Source organism: Apaloderma vittatum, unplaced genomic scaffold (assembly GCF_000703405.1).
Source record: "Apaloderma vittatum isolate BGI_N311 unplaced genomic scaffold, ASM70340v1 scaffold41070, whole genome shotgun sequence".
Taxonomy (NCBI): Eukaryota; Metazoa; Chordata; class Aves; order Trogoniformes; family Trogonidae; genus Apaloderma; species Apaloderma vittatum.
Genome location: NW_009695796.1, coordinates 1 through 18,252, shown reverse-complemented (window position 1 = coordinate 18,252; position 18,252 = coordinate 1). Strand labels below are relative to the sequence as shown.

Genomic DNA, 18,252 nt, shown 5'->3' with positions numbered 1-18,252 from the left:
GGACTTGTCCGTATTTTCTTTTCTTTTCAGTGCTGATCCATTTACAACAGCTCTCATTCCGTTCCCCAGATTCACAAGGTTCAGAAGTTGCAGCTTGGGAAACACGTCAACCCGGTTCAAATGGACCAAGAAACGTCCTCCCAGATAACAGGTTAATATCTTTTTCCACCATGGAATTTATCAGTACACATCCACAAGATAGTAGCACATGTTCACAGAGAGGTCTGAGCATCAGGCTTCCTTCGAAGGGATGCAATGCAAAAGATCTCCTGGCTCGTGTCAAACTCACTCTTTCGCTGTATTTGATACTGCTTGTTCTTTATGCACAGAGAGGAGAAGGGGAAAGAAAGGTATTATCTCATTACTGACACTGATCACAGTTCAGGCACTAAATCCTGCCTAAGAGAACATGCATCAAAATATTCACGACTTGGCTGCATGAGAAGAAACTATCGCCAACGTGCAGCGTGGAGAGGCACTGTCCTACGACATTCAGGAGAAGAAGACCCTCAGAGCATGCCCTTCAAGTTTTACACCTGAGTCCAATATTTGCCAACATTTCATTGTTAACATTATGACACAAGGGAAGAGTGTGCCAACAGGCATAAAATACTAATACTAACCTATGCACCTATAGCAAATTATTATGTCCAAGGGCTTTCTCTTTGGCTTTCCTAATCTCATTGCCACTACATAACCTCCAGCTGGCTTTAAACCTGCCTGCCATGCACCACTTTCCTATTTCCCTCTCCTTGCTTTTTAGCGGCTACATTTTTTAAGTATGTAATTTACATTTAGTTCCCAGTGGCTATAATAAAACGTCCAAGTGAGTCATTCTCATTGTCTCGCCACAACATAAGGAAATCCCAAATGGTGCAATTTTTTTTCTTCACTCAGTCTTGAGTTACACGGGACAGCAAAAGCCCAACTACCCTGGCAACATAAGAAGTTTGAGCACTTGAAACTCCTTTGTGCTAACCAGATCAGGGACTGCGGGTTATCGTGGGTTTGCATCTATTTAGTTCATGAATATCGGGCACTTTTACACTAGAAGAAGGCACAGATTTTCTCTGTCACTTGACAGAGCTGTTCAGAAGAGGTTTCTGAGGTTTCCATCATGGGTTCCATCACACTGAAAGCCTTGCCTAGCCTGGATTTAGATTAGACCGAGCACACACTCAAGTCTTGCTCTTCAGTAACATACACTGTGAACCGGAACCAGCAGACAGCACAGCAGCCTCTGCAGGGACACGTGTTCCTGAACTTTCTAATTTTTGGAAATCTGGTAGTTTAGGATTATTTTTTTTCCCCTAGGGTTTAGCTTTTTGTTGCCCTGTGAAGCTGTGCAGCCATTTACATACGTGTCAAACACACACAAGGCAGAAGCGAGGATTTGCCGCTGCAGCCACAAAGCCCCGTGAGGAGTTCAGCCGTTTAAAAGTTCCCTTGAGTGCTTGCTAATATTCAAGTATCTACCTAACATCTGAGGTTTGTTAAGTTTTCTGGTAGCATGGCTTTTGAAACTCTATTACTACACGCTGAGCTATGATTAAAGTGTTTGGCTTTCCATGGTAACATTACCCATCTATAATCTTGTTTCTTAGCAAGATCTGAGCCAACTGTACTAGTAATTTCCTTTAATAATAAGTCTTCAGGAATAACTCTGCCCTCTAAACCCAGAATCTGAGGCAGCACAATTGACAGATATCACGGCTTTCAGCTAATTAAATATTCTAAATGCTCAGCCGTGGGAGAGTTTTTAAAGGAAATAATTATAGGTGCCAAACTCCCTGTAGCGGTTCTGCCATCACCAGAGGGTCCGGTGCAGCCCCGGGGTGACGCTGCTGAGCGCTGGAGCCGCTCTCCCTCCGTGCTGAGGAGACTCATCAGGCTGCCCCCATCTAACCAGAGGTAAATGGAACTCCACCCTCAATTGCACAAAGCAATTAAGCATGCTGTGTTAATTAGTTACAGCAATGATGATCTTTCTAGACGAGGAACGTGCTATTCCTTGTAAATGATGCTGCCACTGAAGTGTTAATTTCCTTTGAAGATTAAGCTGTCCGGGTATAAATACGGAATACAAGTCGCCATGCAAAGATCAGATGGGCTTAGGCCTTCGGACAGCACTGTAATAAAATTATTTGCAGGAAATTAGAGAACGGCAAAGGAAAGGCACAGCACCACGTCGCAAGTGTCGTAGAGGATGAGCTCTTGCGCTGTTTGTCACAAGTTCAGCCCCACTGCTGTGGCTGCTGCTCTCCAGGAGACAACCCGTACGGCAGCAAAGGTGTTTCAAAGCCCACCTCCAGCAGAGATTATTTGTTATGATAAATCTCAACTAAATCAAGCATTTTGCCGACAGCAGTTGGAAGGCATCCATGCTTTTATTGCGTGCACATTCTACATATCCCACTGCTATCGTTTGGTAATAATTGTATTCATAGCTCTTACCAGTTGCCTGCCTCAGATGCAGATAGTGCTACAGCCAGGGAAGACACCTGTGCGGGCCGGAAAACACGTATCTAATTTAACAGTCTCTCTCTACCCTTCTGTAACAGAGAAGAAGTCAGGTGTTCTGCACAATTTTGCTGCAGAAATTCTCATCTACTCTACAGCCTCTGGGTCAGCCACAACCCAGGATCTCCCAGGGCTCTCTAAATCCTTGGACTGAGCTTTGAACAACAGGCTCCCTGGAAAGCGAGGCAAGCCAAATGAAAATAGAAGAAAAAGGGATAAAACAAACAAACAAACAAAAAGCTGCATTCTTGAAGAAATAATAGAAAAAAGCTTTGCAACATTTGCAAAACTAAACCCATTCACTTGGCAAATTGAGCCTTGGGAAAGTTTTAATCGCTCTGCGCTGAAGGAAGTATTTACATCTTTTTGTCGCGGGATGCAGGTGGTGATATTCCAGAGGAGATTACAAACAGATCGTCGGCACCTTGCAGCTTCATTGCTGTGTTATTGGAAGTAGATGCAGGTCTGTGACAGTGCACCCAAGCCCAGGTGCCCGTCATTCGACAGAGGGGTCAGAAATCAACCGGAGAGGAAAGGACTCAACTATACATTTTTTTACAACTTTCAAACGCCACATGTTCCTGAAATTCTGAGTTTTGTGGCAGTTCTGCTCAGCACTTGGGGTCTCAGTTGTGCCCTGAGCTGCAGCACACCATGGCACAGAAGAGGCTCTGCTGTCAGACTGCAATCAAGACATATTTCAGCTGTGATTACCTAAAGCCAAGAGTTATGTTCCCCACTCTTTGCAGCATTAAAGGCTCAAAAACCTCCTTAGGATAATAAATTCTGTGAGGTAAGGGTTCTCATTTTTCTGCACGTTACCTACATGCTTCCATCCGCAACTATAGGATCTGAGTTATAGCAACGAAACATCTTTGAAAACTGCTGGCTCTTCTAGTTTTCTTCTGGCATCAAAACTGTGCTGTAAGCAACAGGCTTTTGTGTACCTTCCATAGAGGAAAATATATGAACGTTTGGCTTCTGTTTTTTTCAAAAAAAAATATTTTATGGTAATAGGTGACACATTTCATATGTTGTTTTTGTACTAAAAACCCTCTGTGTGACCAGTGATTTCCACAACAAATAGCAAATCCTTGTATACAAACCTGTAAATATCCCACTTGCCAAATGGAAGAAATTGTGACATTCAAACATTCTCACCCAAAAGCAAAAAGGACAGGCTTTAGCAGACCAGAAATGAAACGAGCAGATTGTACCCCCAGAGGTAGGAGAACATGTTTGGAAAAGCTTTTAAGTATCTCAAAGAGCAAAGGGTTGTTTGAAAACCAACAGGTCGGTCAGACATTTTGACATGAACACGCTGGTTCCATCAACACCTCTACTGTAAACATTTCAACATAATCTTGCCCTGGAATAGAAAAACTAGGGACTTTATTTGAATGCCTTCATCGCTGTTGGGTTCCCAGCAGAGAACTAAGGCAAACTCAGGCTCAGCACCACCAAGCTGTGTTAATCCCGGGGCTGGGCAAGAAAACAACCAGGCTTAGGAGGGTGATATCAGTCTGGGGAAGGTTTGCTCACATGCCATAAGCTGTACAGTTGCTCGCTGAGCAGTTATGCAAGAAGGACTTGCCCATGTCCTGCCCTGAACACCAATGTGGCTCCACATTCTCAAGAAGGCTTCCTTAATTTGAGGGAGAACGCAGCCAAGCCCTTCCCTGGGCCAGCAGGGCACTTCTCTACTTTGTAGATGAATTGAAGAGAAAGGCTTGATTACTGTTAAAAAAGTGGCATCTTTTTCCTCCTGTCTCGGTCAGCAGCTCCCACCCGTACCCCTAATCAGGCATCCCTCCCCTTGGCAAGGAGTCAGCAAAGCTCCAGCCACAAGTCCTGGAGAGTGGAGAGGAAGCCACATTCTCCATGCCCACAAACCAGGGCCAAGCAGCCAAATCACTCCCTGATTCTCTGCCTTTTCTTTTATTTTCTCACACAGGCTGTTATTTCCTCACATAGGCTGTTATTTCCTCACACAGGCTGTTATTTCCTCACACAGAATGGTTCCTCTCTGCTCTTCGCCCTCAATGGAGCCTCCTGCAGAAACCACTGATACTGAGCCCAGAAACAATTCAGAGAGAAGGAGAAAGAGAGCGATAAACCCAAACAAGAACGAGACCATCTGGCAAAAAGAAGCGAAGCCTGTCAAGAGCCCACTTTGTCCTTGCTGCAGCTCCAGCACAAGCTGTCAGCGGCATTTCAACAGGAACAACTTTCATTTACAGTGCTGCACATAGTGCTCAGTTTAATTTAGGCTTCTTTTTTTTTTTTTGTACCAAAGTTGGTGGGACTGCTTACAAAGTAAGGTGTAATCCACCTTGAGTAACAGCATCAGAGCCTGGACCATCACTGCTAAAGCCTGAGCCTTTGCTTACCCAAGCATCTGTTTGCACTCCAGTGCAGAGAAGGAATTAAACACTTAATGCCACAAGAAATTGGTCAGAAATATGTAGACTCATTCAATCTTGCTATGTTCATGGCACAAAACCCCTCCTGCAACAGTCACTCACGCTCTTTTTGAGCATAGCCTGTCTGGGGTTAGTCGCTGGGAGCACAGCTAGGTCAGCAGGGAGCTTTGGTGGGACCCTTACTGGTCACCACTAATTAACATCAGGACCCAAGAGGCTTTACACAACCTTAGAATTACAGAATATCTCAAGTTGGAAGGGACCTGTAAGGATTATCCACTCCCTGCTCCTTGCAGGACCTACCTAAAACGTTACCAACCTTACCGTGAGGAACCAGCATCACGCTGCTCCCGCACCCACAGCTGGATGGAAACGGGAGGAACCTAAAGGAGCTACAGCGCTCTCAGCTGTTACACACCGAGTAAACCATCTGCACGTCTACTACCACCCTCAGAAGGGTTGGTGCTGTCTTTGATGGCTCAATAGCCATCGGCAGACTCATAAGGAGCACGTCAAGACTTGGAGGAGAAAGGATGACATGTGCATACTGCAGAAGATGTACAATTCCCACAGTGTTGCTCAATCCTCTGGGGTCTTTCCCCGTGCTGGGCATTGTGTTTCCTTTAGCAGTGGGGAAGGAGGGGAGGCTTCGTGGGAGATGACTCAAGATAAAGCAGCTGTTGAATAGCCAGGGAATTTTTATGTCTCTCCCAAATGGAGAAATGTTTCTTCCCTGCTCTGAGTGTCTCTCACCTCTTCTAAGACACATTCCTGCCTGACATTGCAGCTCCACAAGTATTAGCGATTCCCATACGACGACTGCACATGCGTGTAATTGGAAAGAGAAATGGCTAAGCAAGTAATTAGGCAAGCAAACTGTTTGCAGATATAAAATAACCCCTTCTCAGACATCAAGTTCAACAAAGAAATGGATATTAGCAGCTTGTATGTAATTAATCTATTAACCAGTGTTTTGGCGACATATTTCTAAATCTGTATTTACTCAAGCACGTAGCAGTCATTTGTATGTTGCTCTGGAAAAGGTTAGATGCTGTCAGGTAAAATTCATCATATTATAATCCCATAATTAGCAACATTTTTTTCTTTGTATTTATTACTCTTACCATGCAGCAACATTTAGGGAGATTGGTATCTTTGTTTTGCAATGTTTTCCTCTTGCACAATAATAGAAATGGATTGAGGAAACAGATTTATTTGCCCCGGGGTTAGAAGAGATCTCTGTGATTTCAAAGCTGGAGGGTATTTTTCCGAGCCCCACAAGACCAAAGACTACTTTTATTCATATAAACATATTGTTACAGCTCAGACAGATTAATATATAACAGCTCATGACGACAGAGAACCCACATTTTTCAGGAGAGAAAAAATAATAAAGGTCTCGGGACGCAGCTTAGGAAGAACATTGAATCGCTTAGGTTGGAAAAGATGCTTAGGATCGTCGAGTCCAAGTGCTCGCTCTCCAAGCAAGCAGCTGAAAGTAAAGGCGCTTTAGGGGATCACGCCGCCTGTCTCACCATGTCAGCTTTTGTCTGAAGGGACAGAACTGAACTTATTTTTGCGCTTCTCCAGCTTTTTGCCGGCTGCAGTGCAGGGCGCAGTCACACTCCCCTCTGCTGGCGGCTTCTCTGAAAGCAGGGCAGCCTCAGGAAAAGCAGGCAAAAGGAAAATACTCTAATAGCTAAACTAATGATTATTTTCCTTCTGCATATTAGACAAAAGTTGGCCTCAGTAATGACGGTTTCTCAGCACCAGCACGGAAAGCTTGCTTGCCAGTTAAAATACCGTCCTCTACCTCATCCCTAAATTCTTTCTGCAGCACGACTTTTGTTTTGTGCTTTTTCTGCTCACACACCAGCAGAGTCCCAGGCAGGGAGCAGGCATTGCTGCGGGCAGGTGCCAGGGATGCCAGCAGGATCCTTTTATTCTCACAGCCACCCCTGCCCAGCAGCAGAAGGCATCTCATTTGTACTGTGATATCCACAATGCTCACACTGACATGAGAAGGGATGAGCGTAGGGCTTTTCTGGGAAGAGGAGATAAAGAAACTGCCCACTTCATCTTGGCTTGCTTTAAAAAACAAACTCCTTTTGCAAATCAGTCCCATGGAGACCAAGGATGATGTGGAAGGATCAGCCCTGTTCCTGAGGCTCCATCTGTTAACATGGGCATCCACGGGTCACTAAAGGTGAACTCACACTGACCAGACCCTGGGACCCTCCGATCGGGATGGGCAAGAAACCTCCTGAGTCAGCAAAAACTCCCCTTAACCTTGTCACACCGGCATGAGACTGCTAAGGAAGCTGGATGAAGGAAAATCAGGCAAGCGGTTCTTGCAAAGTCTTGGCCTCCAGAGTCAGGAATCAAGTGTGGAGCTGACAAAAAGAGCAAATCTGGACTCCTCTAATGACACAATGAAAAAAATGGTACTCTCAAATCTCAAATGTAGATAATCTTTCCCATAAATGATACCAAAAATGTGACATCACCACTTGGGAGACAGTGGCTTCATTTCTGCACGATGCCATTATGCCCTTTACTTCCACCTTCTCTCCCTCTCTGAACAACGTGGAATATAATTCTTTTTTGTACATCTGGCATCCCAGCTGCTGGGATTCACAGTCAGAATGCATTAGAAATTAAACCCTAATCTAGATTAACTGTCAGCTAATACCAAAAGGACAATTTTTAGACATTAAAAATACTTTGCACCTTTATAAAGGATAAGCAGCTGTTCCTTGTTCAAGCGACTGCAGCCCATGAACAGTCACCCAGTCACAATTTAATTTGGAAAACTCGTAGAACTGTTAAGACTAAGCATGAGTTAAAAGATACATCCTAAAACGAGTCAGCATGGCTCATAGTTAACAAAAAAAATATTCCATGTAGGTACTTTTTGAAAGTTTTATTCGCTTTCCTTCACTCACAGAGGGGGAACAGTTATGTGCAGAGCATAACCATGTTCCCCTCTGACAAACAACAAAGCAATGCAGGGGCAAAAAAGACTTCCAGCAGTCACCACAAGATAAAAGGCAGAAAGGTGCTGACAAAAATATACAACATAATCCTGCTGCCTTGCAGAGCTCGCTGATAATGAGCATGAGCTTTGTGATCAACAAACGCAAGGGTCTCCTGATTCACGCAACTCGAACTTGAAATATTTCAACCTCCTTGGTACGTCTGTGAACCTGAACTTCAGTTCTTAACCTCATCAGCTTCCTTAAACAGCGTTCAGGCATCCATTTCAACGTTGTTGACAGAATAGCACAAAATGATAAAAACTGGTTTCTCTTAATCTTTAATAAAACTTCAGTGAGTGCACCTCAATACGGATAACATGACCTTTGTATTTTCATTTTAATAAAGACAGGAAATTGCCAAGATTAGTGATTTTCAGTTTTAATACTTAACAAGGCAATAGACCTTGTAATTAAAAATAAGTTTAAGGAGGCTGCTAAATGACTTTGATAATGATTTAAGGACCAATTACAGAAAAGATATCATTCTTCCCTTTCTAATTAGCTATACTGGAACGGTGAAGCTGAGAAGTCCTGTTATTAACCACTTTTTTATTACAGTGAGGACATTCATACGCTCTGTGTCAGGAAAGTTTAACAAGAGCCAGTATAGGGACTCCTTTTTAAAGGACACTTGATTGTTCAAAAAAAAAAAAAAAGGTCTAAGAATGATGTTATTAGTTCTGCTGCTTTGTGGTGACTGGGATATACGGCCTTGAAGATTGCTGCTCTGTCAGCCTCACGTGAAGATTTAGCGCTCCCATAAAGCTACTCAGCCTTGTAGAAGCACAAAATGCAGCTTCGGTTCGGCTTCAGGGCAGGAGAGGGCAGTGGCACGGCTGAGCAGGGACCATGTTGGGGACCGAACACAGACCCCACCACCGCCGCGGGGCAGCACCACCCCCTCACCTCCCCAGGGAGTCTGTTCCGGGATTCCCCCCCCAGGAAAACAACCACAAAAAACCAACCGAAACCAAAGGAAACCTCAAATCCTCAGGCCAGCTGAGAACGAAGCAAGCAGTCGCTCCCCTGGACTTTACAATGTAAAATTCCCCTGCTTGGGCTTGAGAGATACATTAACAGCTTTATGAGAAACCAAATAAAGTTGGGTGCTACCGAATGGGGAATGTTCTCACCTCTGTCCTAAATCCTCCCGTCACTTGCCTCCAGCCAGCCCTGGCACTGGTCGGGCTCTACAGCTCAGTGCCCCAAAAGAACTGAAAAACAAGCCACGAAAACGACTAAAAAAGAAAGAGGAATTGTTTTACCAGGTTAGGAACCTGCTTACCTTCCCGAGCAAGGCACGGTGAGGGGAAGAGCCTCAGTGACCCTGCACCACTGCAGGCAACAGCAGGACCTGCAACCTTCACCTGCCCCACTGCAGCCGAGGCAGGAGAGCTCTGCTCCTTCCCTCCCAGAGCGCGAGCAGCTGCCAGCTCACACCACCCTCCTCCTCCCCGAGCCCGGGCAGCAGCAGCACTGCCTGGAGATTTAGGCAGAAAATTGAGGCCCAAGTGAGCACCAGGTGACAGCCAGACTTCCCTTTGCTCATCATGGCAGGTTTTCGCCAAAAAAAAGCCAATAAAATCTCACTCACCGCGGCTCGGCATGGGTTTCCTAAACTGACCGCGACTTGGAAAATCCCCCACCAACATTTTGTCCACCTTGGCCTGCAGCTGTGCTGCTCCCCCTTTGGAAACTATGTAAAATATCCCTTTTCTCTTTTTACTGTTTTTGCGGTATTTAGATTGATTTGAGGGAAATCATGTTCCTCACCTCCACGTTGCAAATTAATTTCCCGTAACTCAAACCCCAGCCCTGCTCAGATAAACCTTTCTTTATTCACCCTGTATACAACAGCCAAGGACAGTTGACTTCACTGAATAATATGCCCTGGTGCTAAATGAAAATTAAACTATAAATATTTTAAAATACCTGATTCTCCCAGATAGTAAAAGTGAAATGTATCATTTGTTTAAACTACCCTATTATTTCTTTCCGCATTTCATAAAACTCAACCCTGACAAGAACTTACATAAATAAAGCTTCAACTTTCATCTTGATAAGTTTAATCAGAAAGCTCTTCAGGAATATTTTATCCTTTTATCAGAATATTGATGGAAGTCATAATTCACCTTAATGTGAGAAAGTTTCCTTTCTTCAATAAAGAAATTCATCAAGGCATTTCTTGTTGGTAAGATCTGACATAAATCTGCTTGCTTTTTCCTCTATTTGATCTCAGCACTTTATGAATTTTTGATTGCCTGCTTTTAATTTTCCACAAGCAAATTCAATTAAAGACATTTAAAAACAGTAGCTCAATCCCGATTACCTCATCAGCAAATGGTTTTTTCTGCACAATGGATGACACGCTCCACTCTCTGGGTGCTGCTGGAGCCCTTAGAAAAGCAGATCACGAGAAACCTCTCTCTTTTTATTGGCGTTATTAAGAAATAGCGTCTCAACCACCCAAGTCAATTCAGCAGGGCAAGTGCCCTGCTCAGGCAACGATCCAAAGGCTGCTGCGAATGAAAAAAATATTCTTTAAAAAAAAATGTGCCTTATTCATGTGTGCATTTCAATTCTTTTGTCTGAACAAGGGCGCAGTCCCCTTTTTTACAATACCAAGATGACAGTGACACACAAGCGGGCTGGAGAAGCAACTCAGCAGAGTCCTTAGCCAGGGTGGAGATAGTTCCCCATTTCCTGCCTTTGTGGTATTATTTTACCGCAGGTGAGTCGAGCAAGTACATCCAGAGGTGCAGGGACTGGACGGGAAGGTGCCTGTGGGTAACAGGCTGATTACTCAGCATTTGCCTTTGCAGAACGCAAACCACCTGTGTTAATCGGTACCTCTGTGTTGCACCGATGTTGTCAGCTGAATGCTGGAGCAGATCAGCGGCAGACAGGTTTTAAGAATAGTGATATTTCACAAACATCATTATCTAAATTGGTTTCCTTAGATGCATCCATATAAACTTGCTTTGGTATGACCAAACGCAGCTCTCGGGGCAGGTGGCTACAATTGTGATGGAGCAAGATTTGCCCCAGCACTTAAAATATATTAGCATCCTAGAAGAGAATCTGGTTAGAAAATTCTCAAAATGAAACCTGCTTTTTAAGGAACTTCAAGGATTTCAAGTTCAAGTAAATTCCCCATGAATTTAAAAACATTCTAATAAGCTGGCCTTAGTGCCATTAGTAAAGAACTTTATTACCAAAAAAAAATGTATATTTCAAAGAAATTTTTCTTATTTGTGAGATAAAGAGGGTGTGCACGACAGCTAGAGCAAGCAAAGGATAGCTGCTCATGGGAAGCGCTTGGAGTGAAGAATTTGGAGTGAGGCAGAGCTGTGATTTCATGACCTCAGTTACCTAACTCGGATGATTTCAATACTGGTAAAGACTACCAAGAGCAAAAGGCTCAAGGTACGATTTTCTCCTCTAAGGTAACCTCATGCAAGAGCATCTTCAGAATTCACAGCTAAATGGCCATTTCAGGAAAGAATTTATTAACATTTGCAGTAGAGCCAAAGCGAGCTGCAGCCCATTAGGCCTAAATACTGGTAGGTGCACCTAATGAATACTAAATCTGTGGGACAAGGGAGAGCATTTTAAAATGTGATGACTGCAAAACAAACTGCAAAACAACCAGGTTCAGTAATTGGGTGGACGTTAGGCCTCTGGCAGTTTTCCCTAAAAAGCTCACAAAAAGCACTCTCACTACTCGCTGCGCACATTCCTCCTGCAGAAAAAAGTCACGGGGTTTTAAAAGAGTGGGTTTGTTGGAAGGAACAGCTCAAAAGCTGATAAAGCAAATAAATTTCTCTCCCTACAGACAGTCTTTTCACAAGGACAAACAATTTGAGGGAAGGAAGGCAAAAAAACGCATGATTTTTCCACCAGTGTATTAACATACAGTCTTAAAGAGGACATTATTATTCGTTCAGAGGGTTTGGAAGAAAAACATTTAGATTGGTTTGACTCAGCCAGCTGAACTATGCCTCAAGAGCTCTGGAAGACATCCAAGACAGAATAAGGTAACACATTTGCAAATGCCAGAAATCAACAAAATTTGCCTTATTTCTACTAATTTAGGTCCATGTTAAATTTTTTTACATTTTTAAAGCATTATTCTAGCTTGAAAACATAGTATCTGCCTTGATGGCCTAATTCCCTCAATGTGTTTAAGAGCAAACAGCATCTGAAACGAATCTTTGAACGTGAGCATCGCTGTACTACTGTGCTGCTGGGCACTCAGTGCCTCATACCGGGTCCTGCGCGAGGCCTGTGGTACCAATCTGAAAGGAAACACAAGTGTTCTGCGAAGTGTGATCAGACTACTCCCTGCTGTCAAAATCCCTACATTTCATGAATGTTATTTAGGGAGAAAGCTACTGAACCTCTCAGGTGAAAACAGGACATCTCCTTTCCAATTCCAACATTTAAACATCCTAAAAGAGCTTTGCAAAGTAACCTTTCCATTTGGATCTTGATAACAGCTTTAACGTGGGTGCATTCAGGTAAGAGCTCAAGTATCTTCCAAGAGAACTAATAATTGTACTACTTAGGTAAAAAAATTACTTGTTAAAGAATTTACTAATTTCTACAGCTTAAAAGATCTCATTTGAGCTTTGCTATCTACCCTACACACCATTTAACAGGTGCATAAGTCAAAACTCCACACACAACCTGAATTCAATCTGGAAAAATGAAATGAATGAAATTAATTTAATCAGAAAGATGGTTTTAACTGGTTTTCCAATCCCAGTCTTTATGGTAAGGTACTGTACAAAAGTAGTGAAATAATTAAGATAAAAAACCCACGAGGTCATTATTGTCATTTATTTTAAAAACCTTATTCAAAATATTAAGTGATACAAGTCCAAATATGGTAAAAATTACTGCAAGAAAAGACTTTGGGGGTATTTTGTTTTGTGCTTTACTACTTGTGGTTATGAAGAGAACGCAATTAACAGCAAGATTTAGAACTTTTAGTGTTTCATTCGTAAGATACTATAATGCCTTCAGACTCCTTGTGCCAACAGCTGTAAAGTTGATTTTTTTCAAAATGTTACATAACTACTTGAATACCAAGTCATTAACCATGGGGTTCTGATCCACCATTATTTACATATTTAGCAGTTTGAAAACTAAATCACAAACAGAATGTACAGAAAACTAAGATTTTATATTTTACAACTCATGAAAACATAAATAATGGAAGTACAAAAGGTAAAAAAAAAACCACAAAAAAATCACTACTGTACCAGTAATTTGATTTACATTAATGCGTAAATGTTTGTCAAAACATTAGAGTGCGCTGTCCACAGACTGGCAGCTCCACACACCGTTACTTTCATCTGCCTGTTACCTGGGTCAGAATAACAAAATAAATTATTCTCACATTTTCAGGCCTCTCTCATTTACAACATAGCAAACCACAGAACCATTTCCCAACTGTCTTAAAAATTTAACAGAAAGCTTTGATGTATTGAAAGCCTGTGAACTACCTGTATTTTAGTAAGATTACTCAGCAAGGCTTATTTTCCATTCATTAATTACAAAGGTAATGATATAGTCATAAATACCATTAGAGAAATAACCTGGACAGTCAAGAAGCTGCATACCTTCACAAAGATCTTGAACGTTTCGAAGTATATGGTATGTAACTTCTGAAACAAAATGGGTTATATGTAATTATTTTTAAATTATTCACTGCATGAACGCATACAGAAATTATGGAATTGCCATGCTAGCTATTCTGCCTAAAATAGGATCAAATTATGCGACAAGAAAATAGAACAAAAACAATAAAAACAAGATGAAAAATTTGCAGCATCAGGATTTAAGCATAGAAAAAGTAATTATATTCGAAGTTTGCAGCATAGTGGGATTTATGAGCCATGTAAGTGATTAGTAAAGAGATTGTTAATTTGATTTAGTGATGCCAAAGTCATTAATTTATTAGCTCTAAAATATTTTATGCTTACTTTTTTGTATTACTGCTATTACGACTGCTCCAGACAGAAGGGATGATGCTTAATGAATGGAAATGGCGCTAATTATTAAACTCTGTAACTTTATAGTCGATAGAAAACCTGAAAAAAGTAGCAAACAGTATCATGCCCTTGATCTTCCATGAGATTGAACCTCAAAAAGATCCAGGTCAAAGAGAGTACCCCTCACTTCAGGACAAGCAGCATGTTTAGAATACCTGAATATCGTTACATGACTAGGCAGGCAAAAAGTGAGAAGTTCAGCAAACTCAAATCACAGTGCTTTCAAAATACGTAGTCATTAGTTATTTTCAGCGAAGGCATTGCTTCGTTAACATTTTGATCTAAACGATGATATTCTACTGTCCTCGAGCACAGGCCGTCCCTCCATCTTCGGCTCTGGACCAACAAGAAGATCTGAAAGAGAAAGCAGTCAGTTAGCTTTTTAAACGTCTACTTTATTCACACTTTTTCAGCTTGTTTCTTACCAACATCTTCTAGTCATCAATCAAATCAATGTTCTCTGCAAGAAACATTAACTAAACTACTTTTGAGATACAGAGAATTAGTTTGTACTGAAAAACAGTTACCCGAAAATACTAATCTTGAGTTTCTCTGTGTAAAACCGGAAAAAATGTTAATCATTTCCCAGAAATTTGTAGTTAAGCCCGTAAAAGACCACCTTAAAGTGAACACTTATTACAAGAATTATCACAGCTGTTACCAAGAACATTCCCATGCCATTTGGGACTAACCTTTCCTTAATTTGCTGTTGATAATCCTGTGCAGAAAGAAAATTGGTTCAGTAACCTTCACCTGACCTGGCTCAGGTCTCTTTTATAGAACTCCTGTTGTGCACTGCCAGTGTCCACTACTGAACTCAATTAACCAACTTTCTAATCTGTTTGATTCAAGTTCATTTTCATTGTGCAGATAAAAGTGACAGGAATGATCAGGAATATTAGTATCACAATACAACTAAGCAGTCACAGATTTCCTTCTCCCAAAAGCTATATTCCTCTCACTAAAAAAGTTTACAAGGCAACACAACTAGAAGTGTTTCTCCCCACCTTTCACAGCACACCTACCTTCCGCTTATTGTGATAGGTGACATAAACAACAGCTACTAAGAAAGCAACTACAACCAGGTGAAAAAAGAAATGGCTGTCTTCTTCTTCTTCCAACCCCGCAACAGAAACATCTTTTATCTTCTCATCAAGGGTCTTGATCTCCTCGTTGTAATTACTAATGGCATCAGAGTCGTCATCTTCCGGCATATCTAGGAGGTCTGCGTTGTATCTGGAATTCGATGTCATTTCGTAAGGACCATAGTCATCTCCTCCATCTGACTCGATAGTTTCTTTTATGATGGGTGGTGAACTATTCAGTGTGTCTTTCAAACCTGTTAGAAGATCCTCTTCCTCAATTTTAGTTTCTTCAGAAACATCCACTTGAGACACCGGACTGGCAGTCACCGCACGAGAAAGAGAATCGCCTTTTGCTGTAGACGGCTTTGCTGCAGTCACCGAACTGACTTTAGCTGTTGTCGGAAGATCCTCTTTTTTTGTCGGAGTTATACTGTGCAAGCTGTCTGTCACATTTTGGGATCTAGTTAGTGTTTCATTCTCACTTTTAGAAGAAGTATTTCTCTGAGGCATGTCCGAGTTTACAGAATCTGAGAAAAGGATGAGAGATGGTCAACATTAAGCACAAGGTACCAACTTCTCACGTGAGACTTAGCTGGAAATGAAAATTATTGCAAGGTGTTTACTTCATAGACGAGAAATCATCTGATGAACAGCACATTTCACACTGCAAACTTTTCAGAAACCATACGCAAAAATAAAACACTCCTGAAATCTGGCAACTTCAAAAGAGAAATCTTGAGTGGGACAGGAACTGAAGCTTGGAAGCACGTGCTTTCTAGAGTAGTATGACAAAGTGTCCCTGGAAATGCCAGCATGCACGTTTTCAAGGCCTAGAACTTGAGAGACAAGTCCTCCCTCCCTCTGTGGATTCATGATAGCTTGTTGAATCAGATGTGAGCAGTACCTTCTCCATCATCAAACCTTCTGCCACAGAATATGAGGAGGTCTAGAGGAGGAGGAAGTTCTCAGTAAAGCTTTTCCTGCAGTCACAAGTTTTTTAATCTTTCATCATCACATATTTCACCAGCAAAAAAATAAGAACACGCTGTGATGTCTCCTTCAGGACACAAGGTCACAGCATCTCTACCTAGGCATGTATCTTCATTGAATTTACAGACAACGAAAGAGATTTCCAACCTTATGTTAACTTGAATGAAGCTACTGAATCGCAGCTTAAAGAACAAAACTGAAGAACAATCTGACTGCACACGCTCCTGTAGGAAAGCCTTTTGTTGGCAGCAAATTATTACAATGATTACTTCATTATAATAATGTCAGCAACAGATCTATATGACAGGGTGTTGTCCTTAGGTAAATTAATATTCTTTCTGATGCTGGGATGGCTTTGCCGAACTACACTAAAAAAACCTAAGTGAACACTGAAACCACAAGCAGGACCCACCGTCTCTCTTCTCTATCCAAAGGAAGCTAAAACATGCAGAGGGAGTTTATGAACAGCTCGTAGTTTTTTATTCCTAAAAAAATAGCAAAGATCAAAATATTCAAGTTTACAGCACGTCACTTCCAGATTAAAATCAGAAGGCACCTTAAAAATGAAGAACACATTTTAGACTTTCAGAACATGTTATAATTTAAGTAGCAGAACCACACTTGCCTGGCATTTAGGCATGCCAAACTACTTTTTAATTATTTATATTAAAAAAATAATGACGCTTTCATTAAGCACTCCCAAGGAGCTCCTCAGTTCACTGGAAAGTTACAGATTCCAGAAATGAAGCATTCAACCAACTGCTTGTGTCAAATTACTCACAAGTAAAATACTATACAGGGGACACTGAACCATGTTATTCATGAAACACGTGTATTTACAGAGGATCAGTTAAAAGAGACTTCTTGTTTACATGGTACACTTTTCCAGTATGAATTACTCTTTAATCAGCTGCAAAGCAGAGAAGACTCAACTAATCTCATATGAACTAGACATTATAGTGTCTCTCTGATAAGGTTCCAAGACAACTACTTTATATTTAACACATAAATTGGTATTGAAGAAACTACTAGTCTGAATTACCCTATCAAGGTTAATGTGTTCAGTTCTTGTACAGGATAAGTTTAGGGAATTCTTATCTCCCCTTAGGAGGCAAGCCAGCTGGCACATCTTACTGCTGCCTTCATCAAATAAGACAAAAAATATTAGAGCGTAATAACTAGACTGTTTGAAACACAAACAAGTATATTTTTTTTCATACAGAACTACAATGCATGTATACTTACACTTCAAATGATTCTTAAACTTATTTAACATGCAAGTTTTCAAAGGATAGATGCTTATGTGCAAGGGACTCCCACCAGCTAATGCCGTAGCTTCAGAGGGAGAAAGAATAATTTCCCATTATTTCTAAAAGAAGTTTTTTGTTTTAACAGGGGCAACAAGTTTAGCAACTACACCACATCTGATTTATGGTATCTACCCAAAACTATCTGGCATTACAAACGGTGGTTGCACTGTTTACAGTTACACAACACTGTCAGATGAAGTTAGACGCAGTGTCTGGACTCCAGAGATGCCTCTGCTTCAGAAACAGATGTTAATATTCAATCACAGTGACAGGACTAGCAACACAGCCCCCTTGGAAAACACTGTACATAAAAACAAGGTCAAAATTCACTTCCAGGAAAACTTAGCATTTTGAAAGGAAGTTGCTCTATGATTTTTTAAGTTAAAAAACTCTTGGTTTCCTACAGGTTTCTTTTGTCCCACAAACCGAACCTCACCCGTCTTTGCTACCTACCCCTTAGACCAGGTGAGAGGCAGCACAAAAAAGCTGGTTTGGACGTACTGACTGAAAGCAAGAAGGGACCTGCCAGCTCAGAACTGCTCCCTTCACTTCTGTCGAGAATTCTTTCTCTTCACTGCTCAACCAACACTCCAGCTAAACCAAAGAGGAACTCCCAGCACTTGCAATGTGTCTATTAGTGGTTACAGCTGGTCTGCAGGGGAAGGGAAGTGGGAGAAAGCCAACAGGCTTAATCAGGAGTCAACTTGCGGAACAGCGTTAAGCTTATTTTCTGGGGCTGGGGGAAGCTAAAAATCAGAAGAATAATAACACAAAACTAGACCAATCAGATCAAAATAGTAAGCGTGACGAGCGGCCGGCTGGGCTGA

General features: G+C 41.7%; 1 protein-coding gene across 2 annotated transcripts; it reads right to left on the bottom strand.

Moving 5' to 3' along the window:
- Positions 1–14,027: 14,027 nt before the first annotated feature.
- Positions 14,028–16,929, bottom strand: LOC104269754 (keratinocyte-associated transmembrane protein 2-like). 2 transcript variants are annotated; one of them, XM_009872410.1, is made up of 3 exons: positions 16,922–16,929; positions 15,066–15,624; positions 14,028–14,394 (listed from the first exon to the last, which is right to left on the bottom strand). In XM_009872410.1, exons 1-3 carry the CDS (start codon positions 16,927–16,929, stop codon positions 14,263–14,265), a joined length of 699 nt encoding a protein of 232 aa, XP_009870712.1. In that variant the 3' UTR covers positions 14,028–14,262. The 2 variants fall into 2 exon arrangements, with proteins under 2 accessions (XP_009870712.1, XP_009870720.1); XM_009872418.1 differs by lacking the exon at positions 16,922–16,929 and having other exon boundaries at positions 15,066–15,644.
- Between the last annotated feature and the right edge of the window lie 1,323 nt (positions 16,930–18,252).

Excerpts from the sequence above, each read along its gene's own strand:
- LOC104269754 (XM_009872418.1), bottom strand. The coding sequence starts at position 15,635 with ATGCCTCAGAGAAATACTTCTTCTAAAAGTGAGAATGAAACACTAACT. Across the intron at positions 14,395-15,065 it reads CCTATCACAATAAGCGGAAG|ATCTTCTTGTTGGTCCAGAG; the intron begins GTAGGTGTGCTG and ends TTTCTCTTTCAG.